Source organism: Catharus ustulatus, chromosome 39 (genome assembly GCF_009819885.2).
Source record: "Catharus ustulatus isolate bCatUst1 chromosome 39, bCatUst1.pri.v2, whole genome shotgun sequence".
In the NCBI taxonomy this organism is placed as follows: Eukaryota; Metazoa; Chordata; class Aves; order Passeriformes; family Turdidae; genus Catharus; species Catharus ustulatus.
Window position 1 is genome coordinate 646,442 of NC_046259.1, and position 26,497 is coordinate 672,938.

At 55.3% G+C, this 26,497-nt stretch overlaps 2 protein-coding genes across 2 annotated transcripts; one reads left to right on the top strand and one right to left on the bottom strand.

The window, feature by feature from the left end:
* Positions 1 to 93: 93 nt before the first annotated feature.
* On the top strand, positions 94 to 12,097 carry LOC117010175 (kallikrein-6-like). Its single transcript, XM_033084434.1, has 5 exons — positions 94 to 127; positions 4,524 to 4,692; positions 7,143 to 7,396; positions 8,218 to 8,357; positions 11,918 to 12,097. Exons 1-5 carry the CDS (start codon positions 94 to 96, stop codon positions 12,095 to 12,097), a joined length of 777 nt encoding a protein of 258 aa, XP_032940325.1.
* Positions 12,098 to 14,767: 2,670 nt separating this feature from the next.
* Positions 14,768 to 25,908, bottom strand: LOC117010176 (trypsin-like). Its single transcript, XM_033084435.1, has 5 exons — positions 25,896 to 25,908; positions 23,439 to 23,598; positions 19,695 to 20,020; positions 17,883 to 18,019; positions 14,768 to 14,953 (listed from the first exon to the last, which is right to left on the bottom strand). Exons 1-5 carry the CDS (start codon positions 25,906 to 25,908, stop codon positions 14,768 to 14,770), a joined length of 822 nt encoding a protein of 273 aa, XP_032940326.1.
* Between the last annotated feature and the right edge of the window lie 589 nt (positions 25,909 to 26,497).

Consider the following 26,497-nt stretch of genomic DNA (forward strand, 5'->3'; position numbering starts at 1 on the left):
GGGCCGAACTGGTCTGAACTGGTTTGAACTGGGCGCGCCCGCGCGGGGTTAAAGCGGCGGCGCCTCCGGCCCCTCCCCCTCCTCCTGCTCGGCATGGAGCGGCTGCTGCTGCTGCTGGGGCTTACTGGTTTGTACTGGTTTGTACTGGTTTGGACTGGGGGAGAGCGGGGGAGAGCGGGGGGCACTGGGAAATGGGTGCTGCTTACTGGTTTGTACTGGTTTGGACTGGGAGAGACTGGGAGGGACCGGGGGGCACTGGGAAAGGGCTGCTGGGGCTTACTGGTTTGTACTGGTTTGGACTGGGAGAGAGCGGGGGGCACTGGGAAAGGGCTGCTGGGGCTTACTGGTTTGTACTGGTTTGTACTGGGAGACACAGGGGGGCACTGGGAAAGGGCTGCTGCTACTGGTTTGTACTGGTTTGTACTGGTTTGGACTGGGAGAGACTGGGAGAGAGCGGGGGGCACTGGGAAAGGGCTGCTGGGGCTTACTGGTTTGTACTGGTTTGTACTGGGAGACACAGGGGGGCACTGGGAAAGGGCTGCTGGTTTGTACTGGTTTGTACTGGGAGAGACCGGGGGGCACTGGGAAAGGGCTGCTGGCTACTGGTTTGTACTGGTTTGTACTGGTTTGTACTGGTTTGTACTGGGAGAGAGCGGGGGAGAGCGGGGGGCACTGGGAAAGGGCTGCTGGGGCTTACTGGTTTGTACTGGTTTGTACTGGGAGAGACTGGGCGGGACCGGGGGGTGCTTGGAAACGGCTGCTGCTGCTTACTGGTGGTTACTGGTTTGTACTGGTTTATACTGGTTTGGACTGGGAGACACTGGGAGAGAGCGGGGGGCACTGGGAAAAGGGTGCTGCTTACTGGTTTGTACTGGGAGGGACCGGGAGAGACTGGGAGGGACCGGGGGGCGCTGGGAAAGGGCTGCTGCTGCTGCTGGGGCTTACTGGTTTGTACTGGTTTGTACTGGGAGACACAGGGGGGCACTGGGAAAAGGCTGGTGTGTACTGGTTTATACTGGTTTGTACTGGGAGACACAGGGGGGCACTGGGAAAAGGCTGGTGTGTACTGGTTTATACTGGTTTGTACTGGGAGACACAGGGGGGCACTGGGAAAGGGCTGCTGCTGCTGGTTTGTACTGGTTTGTACTGGGAGGGACCGGGGGGCACTGGGAAAGGGCTGCTGGGTACTGGTTTGTACTGGTTTGGACTGGGAGGGACTGGGAGACACAGGGGGGCACTGGGAAAGGGCTGCTGGTGCTTACTGGTTTGTACTGGTTTGTACTGGTTTGGACTGGGGGACACTGGGAGCAAACTGGGGGGACACTGGCAGCAATTGTTTGTACTGGTTTGTACTGGGAGACAGCGGGGGGTACTGGGAAAGGGCTGCTGGGTACTGGTTTGTACTGGTTTATACTGGTTTGTACTGGGAGGGACAGGGGGGTGCTGGGAAAGGGCTGCTGGTTTGTACTGGTTTGTACTGGGAGAGACCGGGGGTACTGGAAAAGGGCTTCTACTGGCTACTGGTTTGTACTGGTTTGTACTGGTTTATACTGGGAGAGACCGGGGGGCACTGGGAAAGGGTTACTGGCTACTGGTTTGTACTGGTTTGTACTGGGGGACACTGAGAGCAAACTGGGGGGACACTGGGAGCAATGGTTTGTACTGGTTTGCACTGGGAGGGAGGTGGAATTGAACTGGGAGGAACTGGGAAGTAACTGGGAGGAACTGGGAGGATACTGGTTTGTACTGGGATGGAGCCAGAGGTGAACTGGGGACACTGGTTTGGACTGGGAGGGACTGGGAGGGAACTGGGGTGAGTGGGAGGCGATTGAGGGGGTGGAACTGGTTTGTACTGGGAGGGTGAACTGGGGGCACTGGGAGGGACTGGGATGAACTGGGATGGACTGGGAGGGGAATTGGGAGGGACTGGGATGAACTGGTTTGAACTGGGATGAACTGGTTTGAACTGGGATGAACTGGGATTCACTTTGGGGGCACTGGTTTGAACTGGTGTGAACTGATGTGAACTGGTTTGAACTGGGATTCACTTTGGCAGCACTGGTTTGAACTGGTTTGAACTGGGATTCACTTTGGCGGCACTGGTTTGAACTGGTTTGAACTGGGATTCACTTTGGCGGCACTGGTTTGAACTGCGATTCACTTTGGGGCCACTGGTTTGAACTGGTTTGAACTGATTTGAACTGGTTTGAACTGGTTTGAACTGGGATTCACTTTGGGGGCACTGATTTGAACTGGGGACAGCACTGGGAGATCACCAGTCCAAACTGGTCCATACTGGTTTTAACTGGTTTACACTATTTTACACTAATCCGTACTGGTTTTAACTGGTTTCTACTGGTTGTAACTGGTTCATACTGGTTTTAATTGGTTTGTACTGGTTGTAACTGGTCCATACTGGTTGTAAATGGTCAGCACCAGTTGTAACTGGTTTATACTGGTTTATACTGGTTGTAATGGGTCCATACTGGTTCTAACTGGTCTCTACTGTTTGTAACTGCTTTATACTGGTTCTAACTGGTTTATAATGGTTTATACTGGTTGCAAGTGGTCTGTACTGGCTCTAACTGGTTTATACTGGTTCTAACTGGCCTGTGCTGGTTCTAACTGGTTTATACTGGTTCTAACTGGTTTATATTGGTTCTAACTGGTTTATACTGGTTCATACTGGTTCTAACTGGTTTATACTGGTTCTAACTGGTTTATATTGGTTCTAACTGGTTTATACTGGTTTATACTAGTTCTAACTGGTTCGTACTGGTTCATACTGGTTCTAACTGGTCTATACTGGTTCTAAATGGTTTATACTGGTTATAACTGGTTTATACTGGTTATAACTGGTTCTAACTGGTCTATACTGGTTATAACTGCTTTATACTGGTTCTAAATGGTTTATACTGGTTGAAACTGGTTTATACATGTTTATACTGGTTAATACTGGTTCTAACTGGTTTATACTGGTTTATACTGGTTATAACTGGTTCTAACTTGTCTATATTGGTTCCAACTGGTCTATACTGGTTTTAAATGGTTTATACTGATTATAACTGGTTTTTACTGGTTTATACTGGTTCTAACCGCTTTACACTGGTTCATACCGGTCCATACCAGTCCATACTGGTTCTAACTGGTCCATACTGGTGCGCAGCGGCCGCGGCGTCGCTGGACGAGAACCGCATCGTGGTTTATACTGGTTTATACTGGTTCTAACCAGTTTATACTGGTTCTAACCAGTTTATACTGGTCCATACTGGTTCTAACTGGTCCGTATGGGTTCTAAATGGTTTATACTGGTTCTAACCAGTTTATACTGGTTATAACTGGTTTATACTGGTTCTAAGTGGTTTATACCGGTTCTAACCGGGTTATACTGGTTATAACTGGTTTATCCCAGTTCTAACTGGTCCATACTGGTCCATACTGGTTCTAACTGGTCCGTACTGGTGGCAGCGGCCGCGGCGGTGCTGGACGAGAACCGCATCGTGGTTTATACTGGTTCTAACTGGTTTATACTGGTTCATACTGGTTATAACTGGTTTATACTGGCTATAACTGGTTTATACTGGTTCATACTGGTTCTAACTGGTCCGTACGGGTTCTAAATGGTTTATACTGGTTCTAAGTGGTTTATACCGGTTCTAACCGGGTTATACTGGTTATAACTGGTTTATACTGGTCTATACCGGTTCTAACTGGTCTATACTGGTTCTAACTGCTTTATACTGGTTCTAACCGGTCTATACTGGTTCTAACCAGTTTATACTGGTCTATACTGGTTCTAACCGGTTTATACTGGTTATAACTGGTTTATACAGGTTAATATTGGTTAATACTGGTTCTAACCGGTCTATACTGGTTCTAAATGGTTTATACTGGTTATAACTGGTTTATACTGGTTTATATTGGTTTATACTGGTTTATACTGGTTCATACCGGTTTATACCAGTCCATACTGGTTCTAACTGGTCCGTACTGGTGGCAGCGGCCGCGGCGGCGCTGGACAAGAACCGCATCGTGGTTTATACTGGTTATAACTGGTTTATACTGGTTTATATTGGTTTATACTGGTTCTAACTGGTTTATACTGGTTAATACTGGTTCTAAATGGTTTACACCAGTTCTAACCGGTCCATACCGGTTCATACTGGTTCTAACTGGTCAGTACAGGTTCTAACTGGTTTATTCCAGTTCTAACCAGTTTGTAAGGGTTTTAATTGGTTTATAATGGTTTATACTGTTTCTAACTGGTTTATACTGGTTTATACCGGTTTTAACCAGTCTATACCGGTCCATACTTGTTCTAACTGGTCTATACTGGTTCTAACTGGTCTATACTGGTCCATACTGGTTCTAACTGGTTTATACTGGTTCTAACCAGTTTATAAGGGCTTTAATTGGTTTATAATGGTTTATACTGGTTCTAACTGGTTTATACTGGTGATAACTGGTTTATACCAGTCCATACCGGTCCATACTGGTTCTAACTGGTCCGTACTGGTGCGCAGCGGCCGCGGCGTCGCTGGACGAGAACCGCATCGTGGGCGGGGCCAGGTGCGAGCGGCGGCTCCACCCCTACCAGGTGCTGCTGCTGCAGCCGGGGGGGGGAATCCACTGCGGGGGGGTCCTGATCGGCCGCAGGTGGGTGCTGACCGCCGCCCACTGCCGCACCGACAGGTGAGACACACCTGGGGTACACCTGGGGTACAGCTGGGCACACCTGGGATACACCTGAGAGGGATAGAAACACACCTGGGGGCACCTGGGCACACCTGGGTACAGCTGAGAGGGATAGAAACACACCTGGGCGCACCTGGGCACACCTGAGTGGGATAGAAGCACACCTGGGGACACCTGGGGACACCTGGGTACATCTGGGGACAGCTGAGATACACCTGGGTACACCTGGGTACACCTGGATACACCTGAGAGGGGCAGAAACACAGCTGGGTACATCTGGGCACACCTGGGTACAGCTGGGTACACCTGGGATATACCTGAGGGGGATAGAAACACACGTGGGTACACCTGGGTACACCTGGGTACACCTGTGTACACCTGGGATACACCTGAGATACACCTGTGCACACCTGGGTACAGCTGAGAGGGATAGAAACACACCTGGGCACACCTGGGGTACACCTGGGATACACCTGGGCACATCTGGGTACACCTGGGTACATCTGGGTACAGCTGAGGGGGATAGGAACACACCTGGGGGGGATGGGAGCACACCTGGGCACACCTGGGCACACCTGAGTGGGATAGAAACACCTGGGCACACCTGGGCATACCTGGGGGGGTGTCCTGATCAGCCGCAACTGGGTGCTGAGTGCTGCCCACTTACCTGTCTCAGGTGTGTTACCTGTCCAAGTGTGTGTGTGTTACTTGTCCAGGTGTGTGTTACCTGTCCAGGTGTGTGTGTTACCTGTCCCAGGTAATTGCTTTCACCTGACCTCACCTGTTCTCACCTGTCCCCTTTGCCTGTCCAGATGTGTTACCTGTCCCAGGTCTGTGTGTGTTACCTGTCCCAGGTGTGCCCAGGTGTGTGTGTGTCACCTCTCTCAGGTAAATTCTCTCACCTGTCTCACCTGTCCCTCACCTGTTCTCATCTGTCCCCTTACCTGTCCCAGATATGTGCGTGTGTTACCTGTCCCAGGTAATTGCTTTCACCTGACCTCACCTGTTCTCACCTGTCTCCTTTACCTGTCCAGGTGTGTGTGTTACCTGTCCAGGTGTATGTGTGTTATCTATCCAGGCGTGTGTGTGTCACCTCTCCCAGGTAAATTCTCTCACCTGTCCTCACCTGTCTCACCTGTTCTCACCTGTCCCCTTTACCTGTCCCAGGTGTGTGTGTATGTGTTACCTGTCCAGGTGTGTGTGTGTGTGTTACCTGTCCAGGTGTGTGTGTGTGTGTTACCTGTCCAGGTGTGTGTGTTACCTGTCCCAGGTGTATGTGTTACCTGTCCAGGTGTGTGTGTGTCACCTGTCCCAGGTAAATTCTTTCACCTGTCTCACCTGTCCTCACCTGTCTCACCTGTTCTCACCTGTCCCCGTTACCTGTCTTAGGTGTGTGTGTTACCTGTCCAGGTGTGTGTGTCACCTCTCCCAGGTAAATTCTCTCACCTGTCTCACCTGTCCTCACCTGTCTCACCTGTCCTCACCTGTCTCACCTGTTCTCACCTGTCCCCTTTACCTGTCCCAGCTGTGTGTGTGTTACCTGTCCCAGGTGTGTGTTACTTGTCCCAAGTAAATACTCTCACCTGTCCTCACCTGTCCCCTTTACCTGTCCCCTTTACCTGTCCCAGGTCTGTGTGTGTTCCCTGTCCCAGGTGTGTTCCCTGTCCCAGGTGTGTGTGTTACCTGTCCCGGGTGTGTTCCCTGTCCCAGGTGTGTGTGTTACCTGTCCCGGGTGTGTTCCCTGTCCCAGGTGTGTGTGTTACCTGTCCCGGGTGTGTTCCCTGTCCCAGGTGTGTGTGTTACCTGTCCCAGGTGTGTTACCTGTCCCAGCTGTGTGTGTGTGTTACCTGTCCCAGGTGTGTGTGTGTGTGTTACCTGTCCCAGGTGTGTTACCTGTCCCAGGTGCATTCCCCCATCCCAGGTGTGTGTGTTACCTGTCCAGGTGTGTGTGTGTTACCTGTCCCAGGTGTGTTACCTGTCCCAGGTGCATTCCCCCATCCCAGGTGTGTGTGTTACCTGTCCCAGGTAAATTCTCTCACCTGTCCTCATCTGTCCTCACCTGTCCCCTTTACCTGTCCCCTTTACCTGTCCCAGGTGTGTGTGTTACCTGTCCAGGTGTGTGTGTTACCTGTCCCAGGTAAATTCTCTCACCTGTCCTCACCTTTCCTCACCTGTCCCTCACCTGTCCCTCACCTGTCCCTCACCTGTCTCATCGGTCCTCACCTGTCCCTCACCTGTCCCCTTTACCTGTCCCAGGTAAATTCTCTCACCTGTCCCTCACCTGTCCCTCACCTGTCCTCACCTGTCCCCTTTACCTGTCCCAGGTGTGTGTGTGTGACTTGTCCAGGTGTGTGTTATCTGTCCCAGCTGTGTGTGTTACCTGTCCAGGTGTGTGTGTTACCTGTCCCAGGTAAATTCTCTCACCTGTCTCACCTGTCCCCCCCCAGCCCGCTGCGGGTCCTGCTGGGCGAGCACAACCTGAAGGAGCGCGAGGGGGCGGAGCAATGCCTCACCTGGGCGCGCGCCTTCGTGCACCCGCGCTACCTGCCCGGCCGCCATGACAGTGACGTCATGCTGCTGCGCCTGCGCAGCCCCGCCCACCTGAGCGAGCGCGTGCGGCCCGTGGCGCTGCCCCGCAGGTGTCCCCAGGTAGGGGACAGGTGTGTGGTGTCCGGCTGGGGCAGCACGCGCAGCCCGCAAGGTGAGACGCACCTGGGGACAGGTGAGGGGTGGGAGGGGACACACCTGGGGACAGGTGAGGGGTGGGGACACACCTGGGGACAGGTGAGGGGTGGGGGGGGACACACCTGGAGACAGGTGAGGGGTGGGAGGGTGGGGAAACACCTGGGGACAGGTGAGGGGGGGGGGGGGACACACCTGGGGACAGGTGAGGGGTGGGAGGGACAGGGCACATCTGGAAGGGTCAGGAAAGTGGGACAGGGTTAGACCTCACCTGTGCCACACCTGTCCCACACCTGTCCCATCCATTCCACACTTGTCCCACACCTGTCCCACACCTGTCCCACCTGTCCCATCCATTCCACACCTGTCCCACCTGTCCCACACCTGTCCCACACCTGTCACACCTGTCCCACACCTGTCCCACACCTGTCACACCTGTCCCACACCTGTCACACACCTGTCCAATCCATCTCACCTGTCCCTGACCGCTCTCACCTGCCCCAGGTGCATTCCCGGACGTGCTGCAGTGCGGGGAGGTGTTCACCTGGTCCCACACCTGTCCCACCTGTCCCATCCATTCCACACCTGTCCCACACCTGTCCCACCTGGTCCCACACCTGTCTCATCCATTCCACACCTGTCCCACCTGTCCCACCCATCTCACCTGTCCCACCTGTCCCGTCCATCCCACACTTGTCCCACCTGTCCCACACCTGTCCCACACCTGTCCCACCTGTCCCATCCATTCCACACCTGTCCCACGTGTCCCACACCTGTCACACCTGTCCCACACCTGTCACACGCCTGTCCCACCCATCTCACCTGTCCCACCTTCCCCAGGTGCGTTCCCGGACGTGCTGCAGTGCGGGGAGGTGTTCACCTGGTCCAACGCCGACTGCGCTCACCTGTACCCAGGTGCCATCACTCCCAACATGCTTTGCGCCGGCGGCCGCGCCGGGGACAGCACCGACTCCTGCCAGGTGCGCTCAGGTGTGGGGGAGGTACACCTGAGGGGGTGGGGGGGACGGTCAGGTGTGTGGGGGGCTCACCTGGATGGGGGGAAAGGGTGGGGACACCTGGGGGGACTCACCTGTATGGGGGGGGAGAGGGCTGAGACTCACCTGTATGGGGGGAAATGGTGGGGACACCTGTGGGGACTCACCTGTATGGAGGGGGAATGGGAGAAGGACTCACCTGTGTGGGGGTCTCACCTGTATGGGGGAAACGGATGGGAAACACCTGAGGAACACCTGTGGGGACTCACCTGTATGGGGGTTGGACTCACCTGTATGGGGATGAATGGGGGTGGACACACCTGGGGAACAAATGGGGGGACTCACCTGTATGGAGGGGGAATGGGATCGGGACTCACCTGGGGGAACTCACCTGTCTGGGCAGGAAGGGGTTGGACTCACCTGTATGAGGGGAATGGGAGTGGGACTCACCTGGGGGACTCACCTGTGTGTGGGGGGAGGGGCCTGAGACTCACCTGTATGGGGGGAAATGGTGGGGACACCTGTGGGGACTCACCTGTATGGAGGGGGAATGGGAGAAGGACTCACCTGTGTGGGGGTCTCACCTGTGTGGGGAAAACAGGTGGGAAATACCTGAGGAACACCTGTGGGGACTCACCTGTATGGAGGGGGAATGGGAGAAGGACTCACCTGTGTGGGGGTCTCACCTGTATGGGGGGAAACAGGTGGGAAACACCTGGGGACTCACCTGTATGGGGAGGGGAAATGGAAGTGGGACACACCTGGGAGGACTCACCTGTATGGAGAGAAATGGGAGTGGGACTCACCTGTATGGGGGTTGGACTCACCTGTATGGGGAGGAATGGGAGTGGGACTCACCTGTGGGGACTCACCTGTATGGGGAGGAATGGGAGTGGGACTCACCTGTATGGGGGTTGGACTCACCTGTATTGGGAGGAATGGGTGGGAAACACCTGAGGAACACTTGGAGGGACTCACCTGTCTGGGGAGGGATGAATGGGAGTGGGATTCACCTGTGGGGACTCACCTGTATGGGGAAGAACAGGTGGGAAACACCTGAGGAACACCTGGGGGGACTCACCTGCCTGGGGAGGACTCACCTGTATGAGGAGACTCACCTGTATGGGGAGGAATGGGTGGATAACACCTGAGGAACACCTGGGGGGACTCACCTGCATGGGGGGACTCACCTGTATGGGGGGGACTCACCTGTATGAGGAGGACTCACCTGTATGATGGGACTCACCTGTATGGGGAGGACTCACCTGTATGAGGGGACTCACCTGTATGGGGGAACTCACCTGTATGAGGGGACTCACCTGTATGGGGGGACTCACCTGTATGAGGGGACTCACCTGTATGAGGGGACTCACCTGTATGGGGGGACTCACCTGTATGAGGGGACTCACCTGTATGGGGGGACTCACCTGTATGGGGGGAACTCACCTGTATGATGGGACTCACCTGTATGGGGGGACTCACCTGTATGAGGGAACTCACCTGTATGAGGGGACTCACCTGTACAAGGGGAACTCACCTGTATGAGGGGACTCACCTGTATGAGGGGACTCACCTGTATGAGGGGACTCACCTGTATGAGGAGGACTCACCTGTATGGGGGGGACTCACCTGTATGAGGGAACTCACCTGTATGGGGGGGACTCACCTGTATGAGGGTACTCACCTGTATGGGGGGGACTCACCTGTATGAGGGGACTCACCTGTATGGGGGGGACTCACCTGTATGAGGGGACTCACCTGTATGGGGGGGACTCACCTGTATGGGGGGGACTCACCTGTACAAGGGGGGCTCACCTGTATGGGGAGGAATGGGTGGGAAACACCTGGGGGGACTCACCTGTATGGGGAGAATGGGAGTGGGACACACCTGGACAGACTCACCTGTGTGTGGGGGGAGGGGGCTGAGACTCACCTGTATGGGGAGGAATGGGAGCGAGACACACCTGTGGGGACTCACCTGTATGGGGAGGGGAAATGGAAGTGGGACTCACCTGTATGGGGGTTGGACTCACCTGTATGGGGGGGAATGGGTGGGAAACACCTGAGGAGCACCTGAGGGGACTCACCTGTCTGGGGAGGACTCACCTGTATGAGGGGACTCACCTGTATGGGGATGAATGGGGGTGGACACACCTGGGGAACACCTGGGGGGACTCACCTGTATGGGGAGGAGCAATGGGAGCAGGATTCACCTGTATGGGGGGAAATGGGAGCAGGACTTACCTGTGTGGGGGTCTCACCTGTATGGGGGGAAACGGGTGGGAAACACCTGGGGACTCACCTGTATGGGGGATAATGGGAGTGGGACTCACCTGTATGGGGATGAATGGGTGGGACACACCTGGGGGTGACACACCTGTATGGGGAGGGAAATGAAACACACCTGGGGGACTCACCTGTATGGAGAGAAATGGGAGTGGGACTCACCTGTATGGGGGTTGGACTCACCTGTATGGGGAGGAATGGGTGGGAAACACCTGAGGAACACCTGGGGGGACTCACCTGTATGGGGGAACTCACTTGTATGGGAGGGACTCACCTGTATGGGGGGGACTCACCTGTATGGGGGGACTCACCTGTATGGGGGGGACTCACCTGTAAGAGGGGACTCACCTGTATGAGACAGACTCACCTGTATGATGGGACTCACCTGCATGGGGGGACTCACCTGTATGAGGGGACTCACCTGTATGAGGGGACTCACCTGTAAGAGGGGACTCACCTGCATGGGGGGACTCACCTGTATGGAGAGAAATGGGAATGGGACTCACCTGTATGGGGGTTGGACTCACCTGTATGGGGAGGAATGGGTGGGAAACACCTGAGGAACACCTGTGGGGACTCACCTGTATGGGGGGAAATGGGAGCAGGACTCACCTGTGTGGGGGGACTCACCTGAATGGGGAAAACGGGTGGGAAACACCTGAGGAACACCTGGAGGGACTCACCTGTATAGGGAGGGGAAATGGAAGTGGGACACACCTGGGGGGACTCACCTGTATGAGACAGACTCACCTGTATGATGGGACTCACCTACATGGGGGACTCACCTGTATGAGGGGACTCACCTGTAGGGGGGGACTCACCTGTATGATGGGACTCACCTGTATGGGGGGGACTCACCTGTATGAGGGGACTCACCTGTATGGGGGGACTCACCTGTATGGGGGGACTCACCTGTACAAGGGGGACTCACCTGTAAGAGGGAACTCACCTGTATGAGGGGACTCACCTGTATGAGGAGGACTCACCTGTATGGGGGGGACTCACCTGTATGAGGGGACTCACCTGTATGGGAGGAAATGGGAGTGGGACACACCTGGGGGGACTCACCTGTATGGAGGGGACTCACCTGTACAAGGGGGACTCACCTGTATGGAGGGGACTCACCTGTACAAGGGGGACTCACCTGTCTGGGGAGGACTCACCTGTCTAGGGGATAAACAGATGGGAAACACCTGTGGGGACTCACCTGTGCGTCTCACCTGTCTCATCTGTGTGTCTCACCTGTCTCACCTGCGCAGGGCGACTCCGGGGGCCCGCTGGTGTGCGGGGGTTACCTGCAGGGCGTGGTCTCCTGGGGGCTGCAGGTGTGCGGCCAGGAGGGCAAGCCAGGTGTGTACAGCCGGGTCTGCGCCTTCACCGCCTGGATCCGCCGCACCATCCGCGCCAACGGCGGCGACGACGCACCTGGGCTCACCTGAGACACCTGGGAGCACCTGGAGGGCACCTGGATGCACCTGGGAGGTTCCTTGTGACACCTGGGGCTCACCTGAGACACCTGGGGGGTTCCTTGTGACACCTGGGGCTCACCTGGATGCACCTGGGAGGTTCCTTGTGACACCTGGGGCTCACCTGGATGCACCTGGGGGGCTCCTTGAGCTCACCTGTAACACCTGAAGGGCTCCTTTTAACACCTGAGTGGTTTCTTGAGTTCACCTGCTACACCTGGGGGGCACCTGAGCACACCTGGAGCACCTGGGGGGGTCACCTGGATGTCCCAGAATCCCAAATTCCCCCCCAGCCCCTCCCCCAGGGGAGAAATGGTGGGAAATGTGACAGGAAAATGGCGGGAAATGGGAGGGGAAAATGGCGGGAAATGGGAGGGGAAAATGGCGGGAAATGTGAGGGGAAAATGGCGGGAAATGTGAGGGGAAAATGGTGGGAAACGGGAGGGGAAAATGGCGGGAAATGGGAGGGGAAAATGGCGGGAAATGGGAGGGGAAAATGGCGGGAAATGGGAGGGGAGAAGGTTCCCAGTTGGTCCCCAGTGCTTCCAGTTCCTTCCCAGTTGGTTCCCAGTGCTCCCAGTTGGTTCCCAGTTGCCTCTCAATGCTCCCAGTTGCTTCCCAGTGCTCCCAGTTCATTCCCAGTTGGTTCCCAGATGGTTCCCAGTTGGTTTCCAGTTCATACCCAGTTGGTTCCCAGTGCTCCCAGTTGGCTCCCAGTGCTCCCAGTTGGTTCCCAGTTGGTTCCCAGTGCTCCCAGTTCATTCCCAGTTGGTTCCCAGTTGGTTCCCAGTTCATTCCCAGTCCATTCCCAGTACTCCCAGTTCATTCCCAGTCCATTACCAGTACTCCCAGTTTGTTCCCAGTTCATTCCCAGTTGGTTCCCACTTGGTTCCCAGTGCTCCCAGTTGGCTCCCAGTTCATTCCCAGTGCTCCCAGTTTATTTCCAGTTGGTTCCCAGTGCTCCCAGTTCATTCCCAGTTTATTTCCAGTTGGTTCCCAGTGCTCCCAGTTCATTCCCAGTTTATTTCCAGTTGGTTCCCAGTGCTCCCAGTTCATTCCCAGTTTGCTCCCAGTGCTCCCAGTTCATTCCCAGTGCTCCCAGTTTGCTCCCAGTGCTCCCAGTTCATTCCCAGTGCTCCCAGTTTGGCTCTGCCCCGTCCCCAGCCCCACCCATGACGTCACCCCCTCCCAGCCAATCAGACGACGCGAAGGGGGCGGAGCCGGACACGCTCTGAGCTGTGATTGGTTTTTATTGCGAAGGGAGGGGTCAGAGGTCACTTGGGGGGTCAGAGGTCACTCAGGAGTCACAGGAGGGGTCAGTGGTCACTCAGGGGGGTCAGTGGTCACTCAGTGGTCACTTGGGGTCGCAGGTGGGGTCAGAGGTCACTCAGGTGGTCAGCAGTCAGTCAGGCGGGGTCAGAGGTCACTTGGTGTCACACAGGGGTCAGAGGTCACCCAGGTGGTCAGTGGTCAGTCAGGGGTCACTCAGAGGTCACTCAGTGATCACTCAGTGTCACTCAGAGGTCACTCAGTGTCACAGGCAGGGTCAGAGGTCACTCGGTGTCACAGGTGGGGTCAGAGGTCGCAAGCTGGGTCAGAGGTCACTCAGGCTGTCAGTGGTCACTCAGGCAGGGTCAGAGGTCACTCAGTGTCACAGGAGAGGTCAGTGGTCACTCAGTGGTCACTCAGGCAGGGTCAGAGGTCACTCGGTGTCACAGGCCGGGTCAGAGGTCACTCAGAGGTCACTCAGTGTTGCATGCAGGGTCAGCGGTCACTCAGGCTGTCAGTGGTCACTCAGGCAGTGTCAGAGGTCACTCAGGTGGGGTCAGAGGTCACTCAGTGTCACAGGCAGGGTCAGAGGTCACTCAGGCTGTCAGTGGTCACTCAGGCGGTGTCAGAGGTCACTCAGGCGGGGTCAGAGGTCACTCGGTGTCACAGGCAGGGTCAGAGGTCACTCAGGTTGTCAGTGGTCACTCAGGCTGTGTCAGAGGTCACTCAGTCAGGGTCAGAGGTCACTCGGTGTCACAGGAGAGGTCAGAGGTCACTCAGGCTGTCAGTGGTCACTCAGGCAGTGTCAGAGGTCACTCAGGCGGGGTCAGAGGTCACTCGGTGTCACAGGCAGGGTCAGAGGTCACTCAGGCTGTCAGTGGTCACTCAGGCAGTGTCAGAGGTCACTCAGGCGGGGTCAGAGGTCACTCGGTGTCACAGGCAGGGTCAGAGGTCACTCAGGCTGTCAGTGGTCACTCAGGTGGTGTCAGAGGTCACTCAGGCGGGGTCAGAGGTCACTCGGTGTCACAGGCAGGGTCAGAGGTCACTCAGACTGTCAGTGGTCACTCAGGCGGTGTCAGAGGTCACTCAGGCAGGGTCAGAGGTCACTCGGTGTCACAGGCAGGGTCAGAGGTCACTCAGGCAGTGTCAGTGGTCACTCAGGCAGTGTCAGAGGTCACTCAGGCGGGGTCAGAGGTCACTCGGTGTCACAGGCGGGGTCAGAGGTCACTCAGGCTGTCAGTGGTCACTCAGGTAGTGTCGGAGGTCATTGAGGCGGGGTCAGAGGTCACTCGGTATCACAGGCAGGGTCAGAGGTCACTCAGAGGTCAGAGGCCGGGTCAGAGGTCACTCAGAGGTCACAAGCAGGGTCAGAGGTCACTCGGTGTTGCATACAGGGTCAGAGGTCACTCCATCGTCCCCGATGACCGCTCGGATCCAGGCCAGCTCCGGCTGCACCCTGGCGTACACCCCCGGCCGGTCGGGCTGACCGCAGGGGAACTCCCCCCAGGACACCACGGCCTGGAGCTGGCCCGAGCACAGCAGGGGACCCCCGGAGTCACCCTGGGGGGACATTGAGAGGGGACATTGGGGACACTCAGGGGACACTCAGGGAGCTGGCCCGAGCACAGCAGGGGACCCCCGGAGTCACCCTGGGGACAGAGGGGACACTCAGGGGACATTGGGGACACTCAGGGAGTCACCCTGGGGACACAGGGGACAGAGAGGACATTCAGGGGACCCCCGGAGTCACCCTGGGGACAGGGACACAGGGGACACTCAGGGGACATTGGGGACACTCAGGGGACACTCAGGGGACACTCAGGGGACCCCCAGAGTCACCCTGGGGACAGGGACAGAGGGGACAGTCAGGGGACATTGGGGACACTCAGGGAGCTGGCCCGAGCACAGCAGGGGACCCCCGGAGTCACCCTGGGGACATTGAGAGGGGACATTGAGAGGGGACACTCAGGGGACACTCAGGGGACAGTGGGGACACTCAGGGACATCGGGGACACTCAGGGAGCTGGCCCGAGCACAGCAGGGGACCCCCGGAGTCACCCTGGGGACAGAGGGGACACTCAGGGGACAGTGGGGACACTCAGGGGACACTCAGGGGACCCCCGGAGTCACCCTGGGGACAGGGACACACCGGGGACACTCAGGGGACACTCAGGGAGCTGGCCCGAGCACAGCAGGGGACCCCCGGAGTCACCCTGGGGACAGAGGGGACATTGGGGACATTGGGGACACTCAGGGGACCCCCAGAGTCACCCTAGAGACACTCAGGGACACTGGGGACATTGGGGACACACAGGGGACATTGGGGACATTGGGGACACTCAGGGAGCTGGCCCGAGCACAGCAGGGGACCCCCGGAGTCATCCTGGGGACAGAGGGGACATTGGGGACACTCAGGAGACACTCAAGGGACAGAGGGGACACTCAGGGACAGAGGGGACATTGGGGACATTGGGGACAGTCAGGGAGCTGGCCCGAGCACAGCAGGGGACCCCTGGAGTCACCCTGGGGACAGAGGGGACACTGAGAGGGGACATTGGGGACACTCAGGGACATTGGGGACACTCAGGGGACATTGGGGACACTCAGGGAGCTGGCCCGAGCACAGCAGGGGACCCCCGGAGTCACCCTGGGGGGACATTGAGAGGGGACATTGGGGACACTCAGGGGACACTCAGGGGACACTCAGGGGTCACCCAGGGTCACCCTAGAGACACTCAGGGACACTGGGGACATTGGGGACACTCAGGGACAGTGGGGACACTCAGGGAGCTGGCCCGAGCACAGCAGGGGACCCCCGGAGTCACCCTGGGGACAGGGACACAGGGGACAGTCAGGGGACATTGGGGACACTCAGGGGACACTCAGGGGACACTCAGGGGACCCCCAGAGTCACCCTGGGGACACTCAGGGACATTGGGGACATTGGGGACACTCAGGGAGCTGGCCCGAGCACAGCAGGGGACCCCTGGAATCACCCTGGGGACAGAGGGGACACTCAGGGGACACTCAGGGGGACAGAGGGGACATTGGGGACACACAGGGACAGAGGGGACATTGGGGACACACAGGGACAGAGGGGACACTCAGGGGACCCCCAGAGTCACCCTGAGGGGACATTGGGGACACACAGGGGACATTGGGGACAGAGGGGACCCCCGGAGTCACCCTGGGGGGACAGGGGCACAGGCGACACACAGGTGATATTAATGGCACACAGGTAGCACAGGTGACAATGACAGGTGACACAGGTGACATTAATGGCACAGAGGTGACAATGACAGGTGAAACACAGGTGACACACAGGTGACACAGGTGACATTAATGGCACGCAGGTGACAATGACAGGTGAAACAGGTGACACACAGGTGACATTAATGGCACACAGGTGAAACAGGTGACAATGACAGGTGACACAGATAACACAGGTGACATTAAAAACACAGAGGTGACACAGAGGTGACATTAATGGCACACAGGTGACACAGATGGCACACAGGTGACATTAATTGCACACAGGTGACACACAGGTGACACTAAAGACACAGAGGTGACAATGACAGGTGACATTAATGGTACACAGGTGACACAGGTGTGACTCAGGTGACACAGGTGACAATGACAGATGACACAGGTGACACACAGGTGACACACAGGTGACACACAGGTGACAATGACAGATGACACAGGTGACTCAGGTGACTCAGATGACACACAGGTGACACACAGGTGACAATGACAGGTGACTCAGGCGACACAGGTAACATTAATGACATACAGGTGACATTAATTGCACACAGGTGACATTAATGACACACAGGTGACATTAATGACACACAGGTGACACAGGTGACAATGACAGATGACACAGGTGACTCAGGTGACACACAGGTGACACACAGGTGACACACAGGTGACAATGACAGATGACACAGGTGACACAGGTGACACACAGGTGACACACAGGTGACACACAGGTGACAATGACAGATGACACAGGTGACTCAGGTGACACAGGTGACACACAGGTGACACACAGGTGACACACAGGTGACAATGACAGATGACACAGGTGACTCAGGTGACTCAGGTGACACACAGGTGACACAGGTGACAATGACAGATGACACAGGTGTGACACAGGTGACACAGATGGCACACAGGTGACAATGACAGATGACTCAGGTGACACACAGGTGACACAGGTGACAATGACAGATGACTCAGGTGACACACAGATGACACACAGATGACACAGGTGACTCAGGTGACACACAGGTGACACACAGGTGACACAGGTGACACAGATGGCACACAGGTGACAATGACAGATGACACAGGTGACTCAGGTGACTCAGGTGACTCAGGTGACACACAGATGACACACAGATGACACACAGATGACACAGGTGACTCAGGTGACACAGAGGTGACACACAGGTGACACAGGTGACAGTGCCAGCTGTCCCACCTGGCAGGAGTCCTTGCCGCTCTCGCCCAGGCCGGCGCAGAGCATGTCCGATGTCACCTGCGCCCCGTAGGCGTCACGGCACGCGCTGTCCTCCAGCACGGTGACATTGAGGCACTGGGGGACATCCGGGTACGACTCTGGGGACAGGGACACGCCTGGGACACCTGAGATACACCTGGGGACACCTGGGGACACCTGAGATACACCTGGGGACACATCTGGGGACACTTGGGGACACCTGGGGACACCTGAGATACACCTGGGGACACATCTGGGGACACTTGGGGACACCTGGGGCTGGCGCTGTCCTCCAGCACGGTGACATTGAGGCACTGGGGGACATCCGGGTACGACTCTGGGGACAGCGACACAGCTGGGACACCTGGGGACACACCTGGGGACACCTGGGGACACCTGGGATACACCTGGGGACACCTAGGACACCTGGGGACACCTGGGGACACCTGGGGCTGGCGCTGTCCTCCAGCACGGTGACATTGAGACACTGGGGGACATCCGGGTACGACTCTGGGGACAGGGACACACCTGGGACACCTGGGACACCTGGGGACAGCTGGGGACAGCTGGGGACACCTGGGACACACCTGGGGACACCTGGGGACACATCTTGGGACACCTGGGGACAGCTGGCACTGGGACAGGGGCCCTCCCAATCCCCTCCCAGTCCATCCCAGTCCCTCCCAGTCCATCCCAGTTCCCTCCCAGTTTATCCCAGTCCCTCCCAGTCCCTCCCAGTCCATCCCAGTATATCCCAATCCCTCCCAGTATATCCAAGTCCGTCCCAATCCCCTCCTATTCCCTCCCAGTCCCTCCCAGTTGATCTCAAACCCCTCCCAGTACAAACCAGTCCCTCCCAATCCCCTCCCAATCTCCCTCCCAGTCCATCCCAGTCCATCCCAGTATATCCCAGTCCCTCCCAGTCCATCCCAGTCCATCCCAGTCCCTCCCAGTCCATCCCAGTCCATCCCAGTCCCTCCCAGTCCATCCCAGTCCATCCCCAGTCCCTCCCAGTCCATCCCAGTCCCTCCCAATCCCCTCCCAGTCCATCCCAGTATATCCCAGTCCCATCCCAATCCCATCCCAGTCCCTCCCAGTCCCCTCCCAGTTTATCCCAGTCCATCCCAGTCCATCCCAGTCCATCCCAATCCCATCCCAGTATATCCCAGTCCCTCCCAGTCCCTCCCAGTCCATCCCAATCCCCTCCCAGTCCATCCCAGTATATCTCAGTCCATCCCAGTCCCTCCCAGTCCCTCCCAGTCCATCCCAATCCCCTCCCAGTCCATCCCAGTATATCTCAGTCCATCCCAGTCCCTCCCAGTCCCTCCCAGTCCATCCCAGTATATCCCAGTCCATCCCAATCCCATCCCAGTATATCCCAGTCCATCCCAGTCCCTCCCAATCCCCTCCCAGTCCATCCCAATCCATCCCAGTCCCTCCCAGTTTATCCCAGTCCCTCCCAGTCCATCCCAGTCCCTCCCAGTCCATCCCAGTCCCTCCCAATCCCCTCCCAGTCCATCCCAGTCCCTCCCAGTCCATCCCAATCCCATCCCAGTCCCTCCCAGTCCCCTCCCAGTTTATCCCAGTCCATCCCAGTCCATCCCAATCCCATCCCAGTATATCCCAATCCCTCCCAGTCCCTCCCAGTCCATCCCAATCCCCTCCCAGTCCATCCCAGTATATCTCAGTCCATCCCAGTCCCTCCCAGTCCCTCCCAGTCCCCTCCCAGTTTATCCCAGTCCCTCCCAGTTTATCCCAGTCCCTCCCAGTCCCTCCCAGTATATCCCAGTTTACCCTCGGGGCTGCTGGTGCTGCCCCAGCCCATCACGGTGCAGGTGGAGCCGGCGCTGGGCGGGGCCTGGGGCAGGGGGAGGGGCCTCACCTGCGGCCCGCAGGTAAAGGGCGGCTCCACCCTGATCAACATCAGGTCGTGGGAACGGCCGGAATCGCCCAGAACATTTTCCCGGGAAAAATTCCCGCCAGAATTGCCCGGATTTTGGCGGGAATTTTCCGAATCCTTGCCGAAGTCCGGGTGCACCACGAGCTCCACGGCGGCGGCGAATTGTTCGTGGCCGCTCGCCTGGGCCAGGTCGTGCTCACCTGCGCGCACCTGCAGGTGGCTGGGAGGGACGGGAGGGTGTTCCCAGTTCAGACCAGTTCAAACCAGTTCATCCCAGTTCACACCAGTTCAAAACAGTAATCCCAGTTTAACCAGTAACCCCAGAAATCCCGGTAATCCCATTATTCCTCACACCTGAGCCAGGTCATGCTTACCTGAGCTCACCTGAGCTCACCTGGATGTCACTGGGATGGACAGGAGACCATTCCCAGTTCAAACCAGTTCAAACCAGTTCATCCCAGTTCATCCCAGTTCACACCAGTTCATCCCAGTTTGAGCAGTAACCCCAGTAACCCCAGCAATCCCCGTTACTGTTCGTGGCCGCTCGCCTGGGCCAGGTCGTGCTCACCTGCGCGCACCTGCAGGTGGCTGGGAGGGACGGGAGGGTGTTCCCAGTTTAAACCAGTTAATTCCAGTTCAAACCAGTCCAAACCAGTAACCCCAGTTTAACCAGTAACCCCAGAAACTCCATAAATCCTGGTTATTTCCCACACCTGTGCTCACCTGAGCTCACCTGTGCTCACCTGGATGTGGCTGAGATGGACAGGAGCACGTTCCCAGTTCAGACCAGTTCAAACCAGTTCAAACCAGTTCAAACCAGTTCATCCCAGTTCAAACCAGTTCAACCAGTAACCCCAGTAACCCCATAAATCCCGGTAATCCTGGTTATTCCTCACACCTAAGCACACCTGAGCTTACCTGTACTCACCTGAGCTCACCTGGATGTGGCTGGGATGGACAGGAGCGCATTCCCAGTTTAAACCAGTTAAAACCAGTTAATTCCAGTTCACACCAGTCCAAACCAGTAATCCCAGTTTAACCAGTAACCCCAGAAACTCCATAAATCCCGGTTATTTCCCACACCTGTGCTCACCTGTGCTCACCTGGATGTGGCTGGGATGGACAGGAGCGCATTCCCAGTTTAAACCAGTTAAAACCAGTTAATTCCAGTTCACACCAGTCCAAACCAGTAATCCCAGTTTAACCAGTAACCCCAGAAACTCCATAAATCCCGGTTATTCCTCACACCTGAGCTCACCTGAGCTCACCTGTGCTCACCTGGATGTGGCTGGGATGGACAGGAGCGCATTCCCAGTTTAAACCAGTTAAAACCAGTTCATCCCAGTTCAAACCAGTCCAAACCAGTAACCCCAGTTTAACCAGTAACCCCAGAAACTCCATAAATCCCGGTTATTCCTCACACCTGAGCTCACCTAAGCTCACCTGAGCTCACCTGGATGTCACTGGGATGGACAGGAGCGAATTCCCAGTTCAAACCAGTTCAAACCAGTTCATCCCAGTTCAAACCAGTTCAAACCAGTCCAAACCAGTCCAAACCAGTGTCCTCCCAGTACAGACCAGTGGCTCCCAGTTGCTTCCAGTATAGACCAGTCCCACCCAATCCCCTCCCAGTTCCTCCCAGTCCCTCCCAATCCCCTCCCAGTCCCCTCCCAGTATAAACCAGTAACCCCAAATCCGCTCCCAGTCCCTCCCAATCTCCTCCCAGTATAAACCAGTAACCCCCAATCCCCTCACAATCCCCTCCCAGTATAAACCAGTAACCCCCAGTCGCTCCCAGTCCCCTCCCAGTATAAACCAGTAACCCCAAATCTCCTCCCAGTCCCCTCCAAGTCCATCCCAGTCCCTCCCAGTACAAACCAGTAACCCCCAATCCCCTCCCAGTCCCTCCCAATCTGCTCCCAGTCCCCTCCCAGTATAAACCAGTAACCCCAAATCTCCTCCTAGTCCCTCCCAATCCATCCCAATCCCCTCCTAATCCCCTCCCAGTATAAACCAGTAACTCCCAGTCCCCTCCCAGTCCATCCCAGTCCCTCCCAATCTCCTCCCAGTTCCCTCCCAGTCCCCTCCCAGTCCCTCCCAATCCCCTCCCAGTATAAACCAGTAATACCCAATCCCCTCCCAGTATAAACCAGTAACCCCCAATCCCCTCCCAGTTCCCTCCCAGTCCCTCCCAGTACAAACCAGTAACCCCCAATCCCCTCCCAGTCCCCTCCCAGTATAAACCAGTAACCCCCAGTCCCTCCCAGTCCCCTCCCAGTCCATCCCAGTCGTTCCCAGTTCCCTCCCAATACCCTCCCAGTACAAACCAGTAACCCCCAATCCCCTCCCAGTCCCCTCCCAGTCCCCTCCCAGTCCATCCCAGTCTCCCTCAATCCCCTCCCAGTACAAACCAGTAACAAAAAATCCACTCCCAGGCCCCTCCCAGTCCCCTCCCAGTATAAACCAGTAACCCCCAATCCCCTCCCAGTCCCTCCCAGTCCCTCCCAGTATAAACCAGTAACCCCAAATCCCCTCCCAATCCCCTCCCAGTATAAACCAGTAACCCCAAATCCCCTTCCAATCCCTCCCAATCTGCTCCCAATCCCGTCCCAGTATAAACCAGTAACCCCCAATCCTCTCACAATCCCGTCCCAGTATAAACCAGTAACCCCCAATCCCCTCCCAGTCCCTCCCAGTCCCTCCCAATCCCCTCCCAGTCCCTCCCAGTACAAACCAGTAACCCCAAATCACCTCCCAGTCCCCTCCCAGTATAAACCAGTAACCGCAAATCTCCTCCCAGTCCCCTTCAAGTCCATCCCAGTCCCCTCCCAGTAAAAACCAGTAACCCCAAATCCGCTCCCAGTCCCCTCCCAGTCCCCCCCAGTCCCCTCCCAGTACAAACCAGTACAAACCAGTAGCCCCAAATCCACTCCCAGGCCCCTCCCAATCCCCTCCCAGCCCCTCCCAGTATAAACCAGTATAACCAGTACGGACCTGGCCCAGCAGTGGGCGGCGCTGAGCACCCACCGCTCGCTCACCAGTGCCCCAGTGCCCTCCCAGTATAAACCAGTAACCCCGAAATCCCCTCCCAGTATAAACCAGTAACAACCAGTCCCTCCCAGTCCAAACCAGTAACCCCCAAATCCCCTCCCAGTATAAACCAGTAACACCAAATTCCCTCCCAGTATAAACCAGTAACCCCAAATCTCCTCCCAGTCCCCTTCAAGTCCATCCCAGTCCCCTCCCAGTAAAAACCAGTAACCCCAAATCCGCTCCCAGTCCCCTCCAGTCCCCTCCCAGTATAAACCAGTAACCCCAAATATCCTCCCAGTCCCCTTCAAGTCCATCCCAGTCCCTCCCAGTCCCCTCCCAGTATAAACCAGTAACCCAAAATCCGCTCCCAGTCCCTCCCAGTCCCTCCCAATCCCCTCCCAGTCCCCTCCCAGTACAAACCAGTAACTCCAAATCCCCTCCCAGTCCCTCCCAATCCCCTCCCAGTCCCTCCCAGTCTCCTCCCAGTCCCTCCCAGTACAAACCGGTAACCCCAGTCCACTCCCAGGCCCCTCCCAATCCCCTCCCAGTATAAACCAGTCCCTCCCAGTCCCCTCCCAGTCCAAACCAGTATAACCAGTACGGACCTGGCCCAGCAGTGGGCGGCGCTGAGCACCCACCGCTCGCTCACCAGTGCCCCCCCGCAGACGAACTGGTCGAACTGGAAAAGCCGCACGAGCCCCGCGTGCCCCCCCCGGGGACATTCGGAGCCCCCCAGGATCCGCCCGGGGTGGGGGAGGGGCAGGGCTGGGGGAGGGGGAGGGGTCACAAGTCACAAAAATTCCAAAAAATTCCAAAATTTCCAAAATTTCTGGAATTTTACCAAAAAAATTCCGGAATTTCAACACAAAATTGGTCAAAATTTGGTTAAAATTCCCCCAAAAATCGCCCTAAAATCCTCCAAAATTATCGGCAAAAATTCCTAAAAATCCCCAAAATTCCCAAATTCCCGAAAATCCCGAAATTCCCAAAAATCCCAAAAATCCTGAAATTCCAAAAATTCCCAAAAATTCCCAAAATTCCAAAAATTCCCCAAATTCCCCAAATCCCAAAATTCCAAAAATCCCCCAAAATTCCCCAAATTTTCCCCAAATCCCCCCAAAACCCCCCAAAACTCCCCCCAAATTCCCCCAAAATCCCAAATTATCCCTAAAATTTTCCTCAAATCCCCCCAAAATCCCTCAAAATTCCCCCAAAATCCCAAACTTTCCCAAAAATTCCCCAATTTTCCCCAAAATTCTCCCCAAAACTCCCCCCAAAAAATCCCAAATTTCTCCAAAATTCTCCCCAAACCCCCCCAAATCCCCCAAATTTTCCCCAAAACTCCCCCCAAAATCCAAAAAAATCCCCCAAAAATCCCCCAAAATCCCAAATTTCCCCAAAAATCCCCAAAATTCCCCTAAAATTCCCCCAAAATCCCCAATTTTCCCTGAAATTTCCCCCCAAATCCCCAAATTTTCCCAAAAATTCCCCAATTTCCCCCAAAAATCCCCCAAAACTCCCCCCAAAAATCCCCAAATTTTCCCAAAAATCCCCCAAATTCCCCCCAAAAATCCCAAATTTTCCCTAAAATTTCCCCCAAATCCCCCCAAAATCCGAAATTTTCTCCAAAATCCCCCAAATTTCCCCCAAATTTTCCCCCAAAAATCCCAAATGCTCCCAAATTTTCCCCCAAAATCCCAAATTTCCCCCAAACTTCTCCTAAAATCCCCCCAAAACTCCCCCTAAAATCCCCAAAGTTCTCCTAAAATCCCCCTAAAATCCAAAAAAAATCCCCCCAAAATCCCAAATTTTCCCTAAAATCACCCCAAATTTTCCCCAAAATCCCAAATTTTCCCCAAATACCCCCTAAAATCCTAAAAAATTCCCCCAAAATCCCAATTTTTCCCTAAAATCCCCAAAATCCTCCAAAATTTTCCCCAAAATCCCCCCCAAAATCCCAAATTTTCCCCAAAAATCCCCCTAAAATCCCCCCCAACCCTCCCCAAAATCCCAAATTTTCCCCAAAATCCCCCAAATTTACCTAAAATCCCCCAATTTCCCCCAAAACTCCCCCTAAAATCCCCCCAAAATCCCAAATTTTCCCAAAATTTCCCCAAAATTCACCCCAAACCCCCCAAAATCCCCCCTAAAATCCCCAAATTTTCCCTAAAATCCCCCCAAAAATCCCAAATTTTCCCAAAAATTCCCCAAAACTCCCCCCAAAATCCAAAAAAATCCCCCCAAAATCCCAATTTTTCCCAAAAATCCCCCAAAAATTCCCCTAAAATCCCCCCAAACTCCCCCTAAAATCCCCAAATTTTCCCCAAATCCCCCAAAAATCCCAAATTTTCCCCAAAATCCCCCCAAAATCCCAAAAATTCCCCCTAAAATCCCCCCAAAATCCCAAATTTTCCCCAAAATCCCAAATTTTCCCCAAATTTCCCCCTAAATGCCCCCAAAATCCCCCAAAAATCCCAAATTTTCCCTAAAATTTTCCTCAAAATCCCCCCAAAATCCCAAATTTTCCCCAAACATTCCCCTGAAATCCCCCAAAACTCCCCCCAAAATCCCCCAAATTTTCCCTAAAATCCCCCCAAAAATCCCAAATTTTCCCAAAAATCCCCCAAAATCCCCCAAATCTCCACCAAAAATCCCCCCAAAATCCCAAATTTTCCCAAAAATCCCCAAAATCCCCCCAAAATCCCAAAAATTCCTCATAAAATTCCCCCAAAATTCCAATTTTTCCCCAAAAATCCCCCTAAAACCCCCTAAAACTCCCCCTAAAATCCCCCAATTTTCCCTAAAACTCCCCCCAAAATCTCAAAAATTCCCCCTAAAATCCCCCAAAAATTCCAAATTTTCCCCAAATCCCCCAAAAATCCCCCCAAAAATCCCCCCAAAATTCCAATTTTTCCCCAAAAATCCCCCTAAAATCCCCCCAAAATTACAATTTTCCCTCAAAAATCCCCCCAAAAATCCCAAATTTTCCCCAAAATTCCCCAATTTTCCCAACCCCCCCTCCCCCTCACCGGGGGGCAGCAGCAGCAGCGCCAGGACGAGGCCCAGGGGCTCCATGGGGTGGGGGAGGGGCGAGCCCGGAGCTGATTTTGGGGGAGGGGTCCCCGCGAACCCCCCGTTAATGAAGGGGGGGCTCGTTAATGATTCGCTAATTAACGTTAATGATTAATTGTTGATTAAGGAGAGGCGCAGGTGGGGCCTTCCCACCCCTCCCCCACCCCGGGAGTACCGGATTGGGGAGGGGGGGGGAGGGGAGATTTGGGGATTTTGGGGATTTTTTTGGGAAAAATTTGGGGATTTTTTTGGGAAATTCGGGGGAAATTCGGGGATTTTTTGGGGATTTTTGGGGATTTTTGGTGGGAATTTGTGGAATTTTGGGGGAATTTTGGGGGATTTTTTGGAAATTTGGGGAAATTTGGGGGAATTTTGGGGAAATTTGGAGAAGTTTGTGGGATTTCAAGAGAATTTTGGGGGTTTTTGGGGAGATTTTGGAGAATTTTGGGAAAATTTGGGGGATTTGAGAGGGAATATGGGAGGATTTGGGGATTTTGGGGAAAATTTGGGGGGATTGGGGGGTTTGGGGGGAATTTTAGGGGAATTTAAGGGAATTTTGGGGATTTTTGGGGAAATTTGGGGAAATTTTGGG

Coding starts and splice junctions, on each gene's coding strand:
- LOC117010176 (XM_033084435.1), bottom strand. Junction 18,020..19,694: donor CAGCACCAGCAGCCCCGAGG/GTAAACTGGGAT, acceptor CCCTGTCCCCAG/AGTCGTACCCGGATGTCCCC. Junction 14,954..17,882: donor GCGGCAAGGACTCCTGCCAG/GTGGGACAGCTG, acceptor ATGTCCCCCCAG/GGTGACTCCGGGGGTCCCCT.
- LOC117010175 (XM_033084434.1), top strand. CDS start 94: ATGGAGCGGCTGCTGCTGCTGCTGGGGCTTACTG. Junction 128..4,523: donor GCTGCTGCTGGGGCTTACTG/GTTTGTACTGGT, acceptor ACTGGTGCGCAG/CGGCCGCGGCGTCGCTGGAC. Junction 4,693..7,142: donor GCCCACTGCCGCACCGACAG/GTGAGACACACC, acceptor GTCCCCCCCCAG/CCCGCTGCGGGTCCTGCTGG.